This window comes from Aristolochia californica, unplaced genomic scaffold (assembly GCF_029961685.1).
Source record: "Aristolochia californica isolate CCGP_79_NKW_82.1479 unplaced genomic scaffold, dmAriCali1.0.hap1 SCAF_3, whole genome shotgun sequence".
Lineage (NCBI taxonomy): Eukaryota > Viridiplantae > Streptophyta > Magnoliopsida > Piperales > Aristolochiaceae > Aristolochia > Aristolochia californica.
The window spans coordinates 7,952,160-7,965,765 of record NW_027181992.1 but is presented as its reverse complement, the minus strand read 5'-3'; the positions used below and the strand labels follow the sequence as shown (position 1 = coordinate 7,965,765).

General features: G+C 37.6%; 2 protein-coding genes across 4 annotated transcripts in view; both read right to left on the bottom strand.

The window, feature by feature from the left end:
- The window catches only part of LOC137958726 (probable ADP-ribosylation factor GTPase-activating protein AGD11), a 6,595-nt gene extending 2,711 nt beyond the window's left edge, over nt 1-3,884 (bottom strand). Inside the window, exons 1-3 of the mRNA XM_068805821.1 lie at nt 3,534-3,884; nt 3,246-3,410; nt 2,023-2,105 (exon numbers count right to left, since the gene is read on the bottom strand). Coding sequence (XP_068661922.1) covers nt 2,023-2,105; nt 3,246-3,410; nt 3,534-3,645 — 360 coding nt within the window. The 5' untranslated portion in view covers nt 3,646-3,884. The remainder of the gene's footprint in view (nt 1-2,022; nt 2,106-3,245; nt 3,411-3,533) is intronic.
- A 3,174-nt stretch (nt 3,885-7,058) lies between these two features.
- On the bottom strand, nt 7,059-11,650 carry LOC137959950 (E3 ubiquitin-protein ligase DIS1-like). Of its 3 annotated transcripts, none has more exons than XM_068807381.1 (4): nt 11,403-11,650; nt 10,885-11,253; nt 8,855-9,241; nt 7,059-7,768 (listed from the first exon to the last, which is right to left on the bottom strand). In XM_068807381.1, exons 2-4 carry the CDS (start codon nt 11,083-11,085, stop codon nt 7,448-7,450), a joined length of 909 nt encoding a protein of 302 aa, XP_068663482.1. In that variant the 5' UTR covers nt 11,086-11,253; nt 11,403-11,650; the 3' UTR covers nt 7,059-7,447. The 3 variants fall into 3 exon arrangements, with proteins under 3 accessions (XP_068663482.1, XP_068663481.1, XP_068663480.1); XM_068807380.1 differs by having other exon boundaries at nt 10,885-11,095; XM_068807379.1 differs by having other exon boundaries at nt 10,885-11,650.
- Between the last annotated feature and the right edge of the window lie 1,956 nt (nt 11,651-13,606).

Below are 13,606 nucleotides of genomic sequence, written 5' to 3'. Positions count from 1 at the left end.
AGGAAACAGCAAATAACTGATTATCATATTTGTAAGCATTAAAACTATGTGATTACAATTATACAAAAAGTAGTTTCCCACATGCAACTTTATGAAACTACTTTCGAGCCAGATTTTCTGGAGTATTATTCTGACCGTGAACACTGTTTTCCAAATTATTGCCTGCATAGAACAATAAAGGTTTCCATTCCCATTAACTTCCATATCAGGTATAAATTAGAGAGGTACCTGGTTACAATTTGACTAGTTGTAATACACATTCCTACTTCAAAAACAACAAATGGATCTTGTACTATGCGAGTTTTTGCTTTTCGTAGCAGAATTTCATGTACCATCTAAACTGGGGGGGGGGGGGGGGGGGGGGGGGGGGGTTGAAATGAACTTCACGCGCATTACGTAGTTCATTCGATGAGGCCATTAGTGGTGAATGAGCGTCAGCATCATTTGAAAAACATAGGTAATTGTCTCAGGCTAAAATCATGGAATCGTGATTCAACCCGATTTTGTGAATCATTCACTTGAAGCGTTCGCTCGGGAAGCATCGTCCCTGCCCCCCCCCCTCCCCCCCCCCCCCCCCCCCCCCCCCCCCCCCCCCCCCCCCCCCACCCCCCCGACGATTTTTTTTTTCTCATCTGCGCTCTGTTCTCCCTCTCGGCCTTTCTCTCCCAAAAATTTTTTCCTCCTGCTCTCTTCTTCCTCTCATCTTTGCACTCCCTTCAGCTTCTTCTCCCTTCACATCTCTTCTCCCTTCATCATCTTCGCATCTCATCTCCCTGTCTCTCTCGGCCTCCCTCTCCCTTCTCCCTCTTGCTCTTCTCTTTTCCCCTAAAAATCCTCCCGATTTCCTTCGATTTAACCCATTTCGGCTTTGATTTCCTTCAATTTCCCCATTTCAGCTTCAATTTCTTCGATTCAACTTCGATTTCCCTTGATTTCCCCATTTGGCTTCGATTTCCACATTGGATTTCGGTTTTCCCAAATTTCATAAGGTAACCCTAAACCGGTGCTAGAGATGGAGTTCTGATTTTTCAAAAAAGTGAAAAAGATTGTTCATTTCTCTATCGTTCCCTCATTTTCTTGCATTCATCTGGATTTAAGTCATTTGGGTGTGTTGTGAGGCCAAGGGTGTGTAAGTCTTGGGGCAGAGCAGTTTTAGGGCCTTATTGCTGGCAAGAGATTGCCATTGAAGAATGGAGCCGTCAAAGCAACTCCGAGCAATTGGATCAAATGCTGCAAATGCTTATAACAAGAAGTTGTGGATCTCTTCGCAATCAAGAAGCTGGACCCCGTATTGTGGACTGTTATGAGAGGAATTACTGGGACTACTGTTCTGAATACTCTGATTCTTTTGGCTATTTAGCTTGGGGGCTAATGGATGATGGAATTGGAGACTTTGATGGGGAGAGCTCAGATGGGATTTGGGATGATGATCAGGGGCTTGAGGAGTTGGAGCTCAGATTCTATGAAGGATTCGATGATCCCGTTGCAGCCATTGACTGGCCTCCTTCTCCATGAGATTGATCTGATGTTTCAGTTGGAGTTCTGAGATAGCTTCAATGTCTGTGATTAAAATTCCTTGTAATACCAGTCAAAACCTATGGCTAGAATTTTGGTTTAGAATGTGAGACGGTGTATGCTGAGGATGTAAATTGTTCTACATGGAGCAAGAACCTTTCACAATTCTAACCTGGCACGAAATGACCTGACTATGTTTTCCTGTATCTTCCTTTAACATGTTTCAATTCCATGACTAGTTGTCCAAATTATGGACTAGATACTCATGTTACTTAAATCTAGTTTGTGTATTTGTGCTCCAACATCACTAAAAATATGTAGTAAAGTTGTAATTCCATAGGTAACAAAATCAAATCATGAGAGAAACTGTGCAAGCAGTGTAAAGTATCTGACTAGAAAGTATTAAAAATGCTAAATATGGGAATACTGCAAAGAATAAACAAAAAAATGAAATGTGATTTTCTCTTAATATAAAACAAAAATTTATATAGATGTTAAAACATACACCCATTTTGGATCAGGAGAACCACAATCTGCACAAACTCCATTGCCTAGTTGAGAAAGTAAATCTTCTAGCCTTCTTACTAGATCTGTTTAACACAAGAGACCAGTTAGTACGGACACATTAAGTATCAAATTCAAATTACATGCACAGATTGCATCAAATGATGACTTGCAGCTTAATGGTAGAAAACCACAGAACGAAAGGTACAATGCTAGAAGGTGAAGTTAAGGTTACTGATGGAGCTTATGTAATGAGGGACAAGATATCAGCAAATCTTATGAGAAACTTAATGAATTCAAATATTTAAAAGCCTACGATAGACAAGGCAAATGTAGGTCACTTGGCCAACTATTTGAAGGGTCCTCTAAACTAGTATCTCTTATAGCCTTCAATTTTCAACTAGATAAAAAAAATATTGATCTTCTTGTCGTTTCCACGTGTTATCCTATATCAGAAGAGGCATATTGGACCAGTCTCATAACTTGCTCTTAGTACTTTTGAGAGATAGTTTATACATTTATGAAACTACCTCTTTTCATAGGGCAGGTTCTGATGCCCTGATCTGCACATGTTCTCACACCAGAACCTAGATTGCTCAAGAAATGAGCTTTCCAGACTGCAGATATACTTGCTTGTGCTATCAACTACTCAATATTTGGTGGTCTGAGTGGCTTGAATACAGCCCATATATACAACCACCTCCTCTCCAGTTGGACGCTTGTTAGTTTAGGATCGTCATCCTCAGTGATGTTCTAAAGCAGAAAACAGAATTCTCTTTGACTGCTTGTCTACTTGGTTAACGAAATATTTCTCTCTGCATCTAATTTGTACCAGACGGGAGCATTATATGCCCCAGATTCTTGAGGGAGACGAGAAAGAGGGACATGCAAATACAAATAGGAGGTAAAGCGAGCAGTCGACTCCATTTTCTCTAATTCAATCAAACAGAAAGAGAGCATTGACAAATTTGCATGAAACGTAGTAGTAAGCTGATTATTGATCCTAAGCAAACGTGTGGATGGACTGATAAAAGCATTAATGTGAAAACAGGTGATTAGCAAGATTATAGATCATGTTTTATCTGAAGCATTGATGCCAGACAATCTTTATCATGCCCCAGGATAATTATATTTATTTTTAACAGTACGTTGTAAGTGGATTATGAAAAAAAAAAAAAAAGGAAAAAAGGAAAAAAACAATAGACAAAAGAGAGCTATTAAATTACCTGAAGGGTCAATAGAATAGTTTTTTTCCTGGTGGGTGCTCATTGACGGTCCCCAATCCAGAACCAGCAAAAGAATAAGTAGATGAAAAAAATTATAATCGAAGAATAAGTATCGAAACTGCTTCAATTGCGCATGATCAGCAGCATCATTCATCAAATCCTTGTCTTCAATTATGTATAAGAAATAGACAAGAAATGCAATGAGACGAAGTAATTCTTCTTTCGTACTCGCAGAAATAAGAGAGAAAAAAATTCTCACGCACAGAAGAGAGAGAAAATGCTTAAAACCTGTAAAAGAGTCACGACTAACAAACACTGAAACAACACCAAAACCATTCGAGAAAAATGTGATAATCACGCCGGTGAAGTGTTCAATAACAAGGAAATCGTCATTGTGCATTGGCCGTGCGGCGAAGAAGCAGTGATCGTGCGAAAATGCAAACACGAGCACTATGTTTCCCCATCGTCTTCTTCCTTTTGTTTCGTTGTCCGGGAGGGAATTTTGGCAGAGAGAAGTGGATAAGCCGGGAAGACCGACGACCCACCGTATTTTGACAAAAGGACCAAAAGCCAGGCGGCCACTTGGGTACGTCGACGCGAGTCGTGTGAGCAACGTCGGGCTCCGAATCCGAACGTGGAAACCCCGACACGAGAGAGAGGATTCCTCCCTATTCTTCTGAAAGGAATAAATAATTGCAATTTTACAATATTCCCTTTTTGTCCCCTTCCACCATTAGAGAATGCTATCAAACCACAGGTCAAAGCACTTATCATTTGATAATGTTACAGGTGAGGGTTGGCAAGCTTCTCATAAAAAAACGTCCTGAGACTACCAAAAATATGCCAATCCACTTGTTTTCAAATGTTTAACCCCATATCTTGATTAGTTGCATTCCCAGCTAAATATGCCATTGGTGGTTAACGATAAACAATGTTCAGGATCAACCATCAATCATCGTGACAATGTCTCATCATCGTCTGCCCCCTGTATGTTGTCAATTTCGCTCTGCTATTTTCTCCATATATGTACAACAGTCCTATCATGAGGCTCTCAACACATCCAGGGTGGAAGGCGGCAATTGCATGCACTTATAAAAATCAGACATGGGCTCTAGTCCCACTTCCATCAGATAAGAAACCCATCGGTAGCAAATGGGTGTTTATTGTGAAACACAATTAGGATGGGTCCGTGGCTCGGTTGAAGGCTCGCCTCGTTGCTAAAGGTTATGGCATTAATTATGAAGAAACCTTCTCTCCAGTGGCAAAAATGAACTCGGTACATGTGTTATTATCTTTGGCAGCTAATTCTTTCTAGCTAATCCTTACAATCACTTTGAGATCATATGGAGGTTTTTGTTTTTGGTTAAAACCAACTTTTGTTTTATCAAGAGGTAGATTTTCTAAATGTATAATTTGTTGAATGTTAATATTTAATCTTAGATAATTGAGGGGAAATTTTGAGTATTTAATTAGAGGGTCTTTCTTATTTGACTGTTGTTGAGTCAGAAAAAGTCTTACATTGAAAAATTAGAAGAAAAGTTAGTAGGTGATACGTTTGAAAAATAGGTTTCTTAAGTGACTAATCATTTTTTTATGGAACACGGCTAAATCCAAAAACTCAATAGTTGCATCATGACCAGTACTCATATGTGGGCCTCCACTTAAATTGTCCATATGTAGAACAAAAAAAAATGGCTTACAACTTGGTTAAGTCATTTTAGGATGGGCCATAGACTTCACCTGGTCTAACTCCCAACTTTGTTGGGTTTTTGGGTAGAATCCAGTTTTATCCTAAAATGACTAGTCATTTAGGAAGCATATTACTCCAACCATTAACCTAGTAACTTTCTTCTTATTTTTTAATGTGGGTTTTTTTCCCACTCAACTCTCCCCTTCACATCCAATCTTACACATAACGGGTCTGAGAAGTGGGTACAAACCCCATAACGGGGGCACACAGACTCCTACTTTATGGATCCCACAACACATAGATAACTTGGGGAGCACAAATTGGGCTTTGGTCCATACACACACAACTTGCTCTGATATCATGTGAAGTTAGGTCCATGGTCTTTCACAAAATGACTAGCCAAGCTAAAAAGTTTTTTTCCCTTAACAACTCTAAACCTCCCAAAAAAAATTCTTCATCAAGATCAACCAAAGCCACATGTGAAGTCCATTTGGAGAAAATTTAGAAACAAGTAGAGTCATAAAGACAAATGAAATGTTACACCATGTGAGAAAACCTACAAATTCTTTAATAAAAAGCCAACGGGCACATAAAAACCTGCAACATTGGCATAGGCTATGGTTTGGCAAGGGTTAAAAACCATAGCATGTTGCATATTTTCTTAGCTATGGGTTTTATTTTTTAACAATATGGGCATTTTTTCCATCACTTAAAACTCCATTACTCCAGCAAAAATGTGCTCATGCTTCCCGAAAAAGCTTAGTTTTCAAGCGATTTTGAAAGGCACTTAATCTCAACTTTTTTAAAATTTAATAGTATCACATTTAAAAATAAAAATTACAGTATCCAAATGGACTTCTTAATGCTTTTATTTAATAAAAATACTTCAATAAATGCAACACTCAAAAGCCTCAACTAATGGCAATGGTGTTTCTTGTTGCTTATAATTCTTTAACATTTATCCTATTTCTAAAGATACCAAAAAAAAAAAAAAAATAGACCTCCCAAGGATTAACCTGTGTTAATCAATGTGTTAATCAATTATGAACAAAGATTAATTGATTGTTGTTCGTTAGTTGATTCAATTATTCAATTAATCCTTTTTAAAATATTGTAAACCTTTCGATTAATTAATTAAGTAAAAAAGATTGTTTAATCAATTAATAGAGTAGAGATTTACATTGGTTAATCAATTAAGTCACACACTTTCCAATTAATTGATTATTAAGTGAAATCGAAAACTCAAAATAACTTTGTTAATCAACTATCTAACTTTTTGGTTAATTGATAAAGGATAATTAGTCAATTAATTTGATTTTAAAAGAAATTTCAAGACAAGTAAATTTTTTTTGTAAAATCCTAAAAACATCCATTGCGAGTTTCTTTTTTAACTTTTGAAAATCATTTTGACCAAAAGCTCCTTCATTGCTATTCAATACTTGAGAGAATTTCTATGAATTTGCTTTTGTCTCTTACATTAGATAGAGTTTTTAGTTCTAATTTAAATTGAAAAAAATATTTAAAAAAAAAAAAAAACTCTAGTCTTCAACTTTGACACTACCCTCTTCATTTCTATGCTCAACAATGTTGATCTTGACTAAATTTGGAAGTGTCACTTTTTAATATCTTTCTTGAAGTCATTTGAAAGATGAGCATACAAAATGTTTATTTGCAAAGATCAGAGTTACAAAGCTAATATTTTAGTTATCTTCAAAATCCAAGAAACCAAGTAAATTGGACGTGATTCAACACTAACCTGGCCTTAGCCTTCTTCTTGCAACTAGTTGTTGATGTTTTCAATGAGACTACGTGATTCAACAAGCTTTCAATGGTTTGAAATTAGAAGGCCATTAAAACTCATAAAATGGATGATAAATATATCTATCACGTTTCAAACTCTAGGGGTCTATTTGGAACCCCATAGAAAATAAAAGAAAAGAACAGAAAATAAGAATTTTATCATTATTATTACCAAAAATAGTTAGTAAAAATAAAAATTTGATAATGATCTCATTTTCACTAACTATTTTTTGGAATAATAATGATCAAATTCTCATTTTCTTTTCTTTTCTAGGGGTTCCACACAAACCCTAGGCAAATCCCATATAACCTCTCGGAAATCGATGTCCAACCATGTTTTAAGCCTGACAAAGTAACATTTATGGAGGCCACATCATACTTAAAAAGAATGCAGGAAAGAAGATATTTGGCATACCCTTTTCTTTTGGTAAAAGGAAAGCATGTATACCTTATGTCTTGTATTAATAAGACAGGCTTGTTGTACATGTTGTTCCATTGCTTCTATTTTCCCCGTGAAATAGTACCTCTAAAACCATGTCTTCCCAGTAATGTATCAATGCCTATCAAGCAAAGAGAGTTTGCTTTCCACTATGCATAAATACAGGAGCCGAAAAGACCTACTTATCCAGGCACCTACATGCCAACACAGGAGAAAAACGGGAGAGCAGCAATTTCAAAATCATTCACTAGAGAGCTGCCAAATCAAAATAGGTCACTGCTCCTTCCAAATCCTCCCAGTGACCCTCAGTTTCAGCTCCTTTTTATCGCCACCAGAGAAGAAGAGGGCCATGTTCCGCTGGATTACAAGCCCGTCGTAACTGTCACGAACCTTCCTATGACTATCTCTGATGCTTCGAGGGACTCCTTGCCAAATCATCTTCCTTCCACTGGCCCCTACCTCAAGACTGTAACTATAGTTCTTGGCTTCATTATCATCTCCCATAAAGCGAAGAAATGCTATATACACTGGGGCCATCCCAAGTTGAAATGCTTCGAAATGCAGACAGAAATACTGCCCAAAGCAACTGAAAACCTAGAGACAGCACAAGGATTCTTACAATCTGTTTCATAATCCAAAAAACAATAAGGCTGAAAAGAACATGATCAAAACAATAATTGACTAGAGAACATTAGTCAACATCGATAAATCTTGGGAGTCTCTGGCAAACCAATAAAGTTCACAAAGAACTCAACCAAATAATAATGTAAACGATTCAAAAGGTAACAAAACTAATAGGCAAGATCTCTACCAAAGTAATTGCAACATCAAAGCATATGACAGTACACCAAATGTAATGCTACTTCTGAACAAGTAATCCAGACAAAATAAGATGGCAGATTCAAATGCATCAGAGCTTCAAGCTGCTAGATACATCATGATCTCTCTCCCGATAACTCAGGGGACACTCATATAACACTGCTTCCATGACTATCTAATACATACGTAAATCAAATCAAAATTTGTGGATTAGCCATATCTGGTGTCTGCCACTTGAGTTCCTGTCTTCAAGACTTCACCAGTAAATTTTGAGTGAGAGCCCTTTCCTTCTTTCTTTTCCAGAGAGGGTGGAGATCTTCCATTTTCAAGGGTAGAAAATTGGGGGAAGGTGCAGGCCTCCTTCGCTCTACTAACAGTAAGTGGAGAGGAACATCCCCTTTTCTTTTTTCTTATAAAAAAAATATTAATAAGATAAGGGCTAAAAAATAAAGGGTATTTCTGTCCCTTTAACATTAGAAAAGATTAAGAGGATGAGTCTAATGAACAATTTTCAGGGTGATTGTGAATATTGATATTCAAGGGGGTTGATTGTAACTTCATAATTTTTCAAGGGTATGTCTAATTAACACTTTATATTTCAAGCATTTGTCAAACTTGGTACCATATAATGGACCTGATTATCAAATGACATAGGAAGAGGTTGTTTGCACAACATTCAAATTACCTTAAATAGACAAAAATCCAGTAATATAACAGATTACGTGGCACAAGGGTACAGAAAACAATGATGTTATCAGCAATAAATTCATAGAAGAATAAAATAAAACAAAGTCATATTTGAGATTGAAATGCTTTCATGTGGTCAACGCAGAAAATTGAATGTACAAATAGTGGACTTACTGTCAACATCCATGTTGCATTTTCAACTTCATGTGGGTTGGCCTTGACATAGCGATGGTTGAAAGTGCAACCATTGTGCATATCAACTTTGTGGTCATCCTTTAAATGAGCCACCAGTTGAGAAATATCCCCAACAACAGGGCACTCAGAACCAGCATAAGGGCAGCTGTATGGTCTGAAGCTGCATTGTACTTCATGCTTCAGCTTGCTGTAATATGGATAGATACCTATGCACCCAAAGCCCTGATATTTGCATGGCATTGTAAGAGAGGCTGCAACCTTTTCCAGGGCCAGGCATCTTATATTGCCAAGTTCATTCCTGCATGTAGGGCAGCGGTTCTGCACCCTCGGCTTGCACAAAGAACATAAAGTGTGGCCATTCGAACACTGGATATAAAATTGAAAACAGAAAACATTTTCATGTGCAAAAAAAAAATAAGAAACCAAAATCACTATGGGACGTTCTCTAAACAACTCTTCAAGCACAATATCCTCATTAGCAAGGCTAATAAGTAATACCAAGGTTCACATATTGATGTTGGACACCTGAATCCAATATGTATCAGCCAATAGATACCATATTGTCCTTCTATCCAAGAAAGATGATACATAACTACATGACAGTGAACCTTGAGAAATAGTATCATCAACCAAACAACGAAACAACTGAGAAGGAGAAAGACCAAGCAGGTTATGAATATACAAACAAAAACTAAACAACCTGGAACCAAAAAAAAAAAAACTTTTGAAGTTTGTGAAACCTGAAAATTGGTAAGAAATCTAACATAAAAACATGAATATTACACCCGAAATAAAGAATTCCTAATCTTTCACTCACATCAACATTGAGGATTTCAGCACATGCACCACTGCAGCACCTTTCATGTTACTTGCATCAGTTTATACTCTAATTTAGATAGATTGCTGAAACTGTTTATCTAATGTCTTCTTAAGAAATAAATAAATAAATACAAATAACTACATAAATTTGATATAATGCAACAGTTGCTGATTGAAAGCTTAATAACGTATAGCAAGTTTACATGCCTGGCTATAATGCATAATCTGTGGTTGTTTGTACAAGACAGTTGTTAGATACCTTAGCTGTTAAAGAGGGGCTGGGATTTTCCGTGACAAGCATCACAATAAATCCCATCAACAATAATCACGGAGTGCTGATATGTGGACCTCCGGCAGTCTGTTTGGCTTGAAGTTGCACCTGTAAGCGCTCCTTTGTGCTGGTAAGCAACCATTTGTGCCAGTAAGTGCCGCTTTGCACATTCAAGCAGAGTTTCGGGCCAAGCTGAGTGCCACAGGGCCAAGCTGAGTGCCATGTGGCACTCAGCAATTTGTATCACTAGAATTGCTGTGACATGCACCACAGCAAATCTGGGCTCGTTAAAAAGAGCCAGATAAAAATATTTACTAGGCCAGAGGATAATACGCATGGTAATTGTTCTTATTCTTTCCTTGACATAACGAAAGGAAACTGTTTCAGGCTGACTAGATAGCTGTTGAAAGTCATTTTCAAGGTCAATGAATGTTTTGTTTTAAAATTGCAATCAAATTGTTCACAACTCTGTTCTTTCTACTTTCTAAAAGTTTAGTGATTTAGAGCAATCCCTAGACCTCCCTCACACAGGCCTATAATCCGTGCCCTATGATGTCTGTCTGTATATACAGCACCTCCCATAGTGCCCCACCCCAGTAGTTGATCTCTCATGAATGAGACTGAGCTTTCACGTGAGTCAGAGCTTCATCAGCAAACTACCTAATACATCAAGGAACTAGGGTGTCAAATTACGTGGACCCAGAGAACCTTAGAGATTATTTTTTCCATTAATTACAGTCACATCGAAGAGTGATAGAACGGACTGACACACCATAGAATCGCCTCAAAAAGCTATACATCATACAATCAACAGTTCAACTTTCGGCTTTTTTTCACGGTGGTGACCAAACTTTAAAAAAAAAAAAAATAATCCCATAACAATTCACAATTTTAAAACATGGCATGGAAACGATCAAACCTGGTGGATAGGAGGGTACATGGCATTCAAGCAAACCGGACACTCCAATAACTCCCGGACATTGTCGATGACGGATGAACTAACTTTATTCACCAATGGAAACGACTCCTTGACATGTTCTCCTCCTTCCAAAGTTTTATCTTTAGGAGGAGAATCAACAACCTCAGAGCTGCCAGACATTTCATCGATGTCGGTCTCCATTTTTCATACCCTGTGGCAGTAGTTCAGAAAGGATCAGTTTTTGAACCAACGTCTTTGATATAAAACCCGCACCCGTTCTCCTGATTGTCAGATACGAACTTCAATCACAGGGTCGAACATCACCGCGAATTCACCCATAATGAGAATCTTAACAACCAAAAGACTGATCTGCATTCTCCAAACCCAAAATTCTAAGAGCAAATATCAAATTCTGCCATAACGTACGAACCAGACAACAACGTGGAGAAGAAGCGAAGGAGGAATCGGACTCCAATGCAAGAAAGATGAAAGACAAAAAAAGATAAGGCTAACGATACCTCGATGAGATAGAGGGAGAGAAACCAAAACCCTAATGGAGTCGGGTCTGACTCCGTGCGTATGCCGCAGAGGTTAAATAGTCATGAGGGAGAAGGAAGTCGGAGGAAAGTCGCAGCGGGGAGAGGGGCGAAAGAGAATTCGAATTAAAGCCGTTTGGGAGGGAGGGAGGAAAAAGACAATGCCAATCGCTACCGGCCCTCGGGCACCGTTTTCGCCTTTTCGCATTTTTGAGTTGCGTTTGCTGAGTTTCCCGAGCTCTGCGACCCTGAAACAATCTGGACCTGCCGTCTTTAACCTGCCGAATGTGGGTCCTGTAACGACGGTGGGGCAAGCGCATCCTGAATCACTTTGATTATTGCCTCAAAAATCATAATTGCTAAAATAAAATATAAAATGCTTTCATAAGATTATAACTATTACATAATATGATTTTATCTATTTAAATTTTAAATAAAATTATTAAGCTCATCAACTATTCTTGGAGGATAAATTTGATTATCGTGAATCGACAAATATATCACCGATGAATTTACAATTCATCTCTGTTAGTCACTCGACATTGATCGATGAAAAAATAAATAATATGCTTATTACTAATCCATAATTAACTTCCTTCTATAATACAGACCCCAAGGAACATCAAATTGCCTCCACAAAAGAGATACCTTAAACTACTTAGATGAGTGTATATTAAGTTGGTCTTGCTTGTAGGGCATCACATTGACCTATTTATGTTGTTGGCCCACGTGGTTTCTTAAGAGCAGGTGAATTCAGAATTTCAAGTTAAAAATGGTTTCTTAAGAGCAGATGAATTCAGAATTTCAAGTTAAAAACTTAAGGTGTGTAAGAATTAAATCGAATAAATATGTAACCAATGTCAAAGTGGTTTCGTCCACTTTTGTAGGCGGTAGCTTTTCGTACCTAACAGATTGGTCTGTTGGGTTGTATTGGCTAGCCGTTGTCCTGCTATCAGATCTAGGCACGCCACGTCCCGCGTTCGAATCCTGTGAGAGGTGGTCAGGAATGGACGAGGTGGGTGTCAGAGTGGTTCCGTCTACTCTTGTAGGTGATAACATTCCGCATCTAACAGATGTTGCATTGTATTGGCTAGCCGCGTTGTCAACTAAAGTAAGGCAAAAATTGACACACCACAAATTGAACACCAAATATTTTGTTATCAATATTTTCCTCTTGGTATTCACACCTAGGAACTTGTGCTTGGGAAATTCTACTTATTATAGCTCTATTAGCTTAGAATTATAAGAAAAGGATTTTGGCTCTCCTTCCAGCCATGTGTATGCTCAAATGCACGATTACAACTTAATCTCCTCAAGTGATTAGCTAGGTTCTACCTCTTGCATGCCTTTTCTATTTAGATTTATTGAGGTTCTAGATGAACCTATCAGAAAACGAAAATTTACAAGAAAGGTAAAAACTTATACCTTGTAATTGGAGAGATACACTTTTCCTTTGAAGGTTTCAACCTTTCAGCCTTTGATGCACATTGAAGAATTTAGGAGTTTAACTAATGTGTACGCAAGGAAATGAAATGAGAAAGAAATGGAAGAATTTTGCAAAGTGTAGCTCTCTCATTTTCAAAATTGCACTTAAGAAGGATTTTCAAATGATTGAAAGTAAAAGCAAGTAGGTATGCCAATAAAAGTTCATTAACTTCTCAATAGGAAGTTCGGTGGGATATTTATAAGTTCCCCAAGCTAAACTAATTGTTTTTTGCCCGTTTGCAAATAGTTGAGTTTACATTAATCGATAAGTGTAAAGTGGAACGACCATTTTCTTGTTAAAATGTGACTTATTAATTGATGGTTTCTCGTTGATCGATCAATGTACATTGTATGATCAATCAAATCATAATTCCTACTAGCAGTGCATAACAAGTATGATTGATCTATGACTTTGCTACGATCGATCATGTTTTATGTCATTGATTGGCAAATTTATGTATGATCGATCAATCGACCTGAATTTGTTTTAGCTGGACAATATTAATCAATTGGTCCAATTGGGTTGATAGATCATGCTTTATAGCACAGTTTGGCCATGTTTTGGATGATCAATTAATCGACCTTGGTTAATTGATCATGCTTTATATTTTTGCCTTGTGCACTTCTAGTTGATCGATCATTGGCAAATGTTGATTGATCATTCGAGTGCCAGTTCTCTATAGGAAGGGCATGTGACAAAC

Excerpts from the sequence above, each read along its gene's own strand:
- LOC137959950 (XM_068807379.1), bottom strand. The coding sequence starts at position 11,085 with ATGGAGACCGACATCGATGAAATGTCTGGCAGCTCTGAGGTTGTTGAT. Across the intron at positions 9,242-10,884 it reads TGTACCCTCCTATCCACCAG|TGTTCGAATGGCCACACTTT; the intron begins GTTTGATCGTTT and ends TTTTATATCCAG. Across the intron at positions 7,769-8,854 it reads ATGCAACATGGATGTTGACA|GTTTTCAGTTGCTTTGGGCA; the intron begins GTAAGTCCACTA and ends TGCTGTCTCTAG.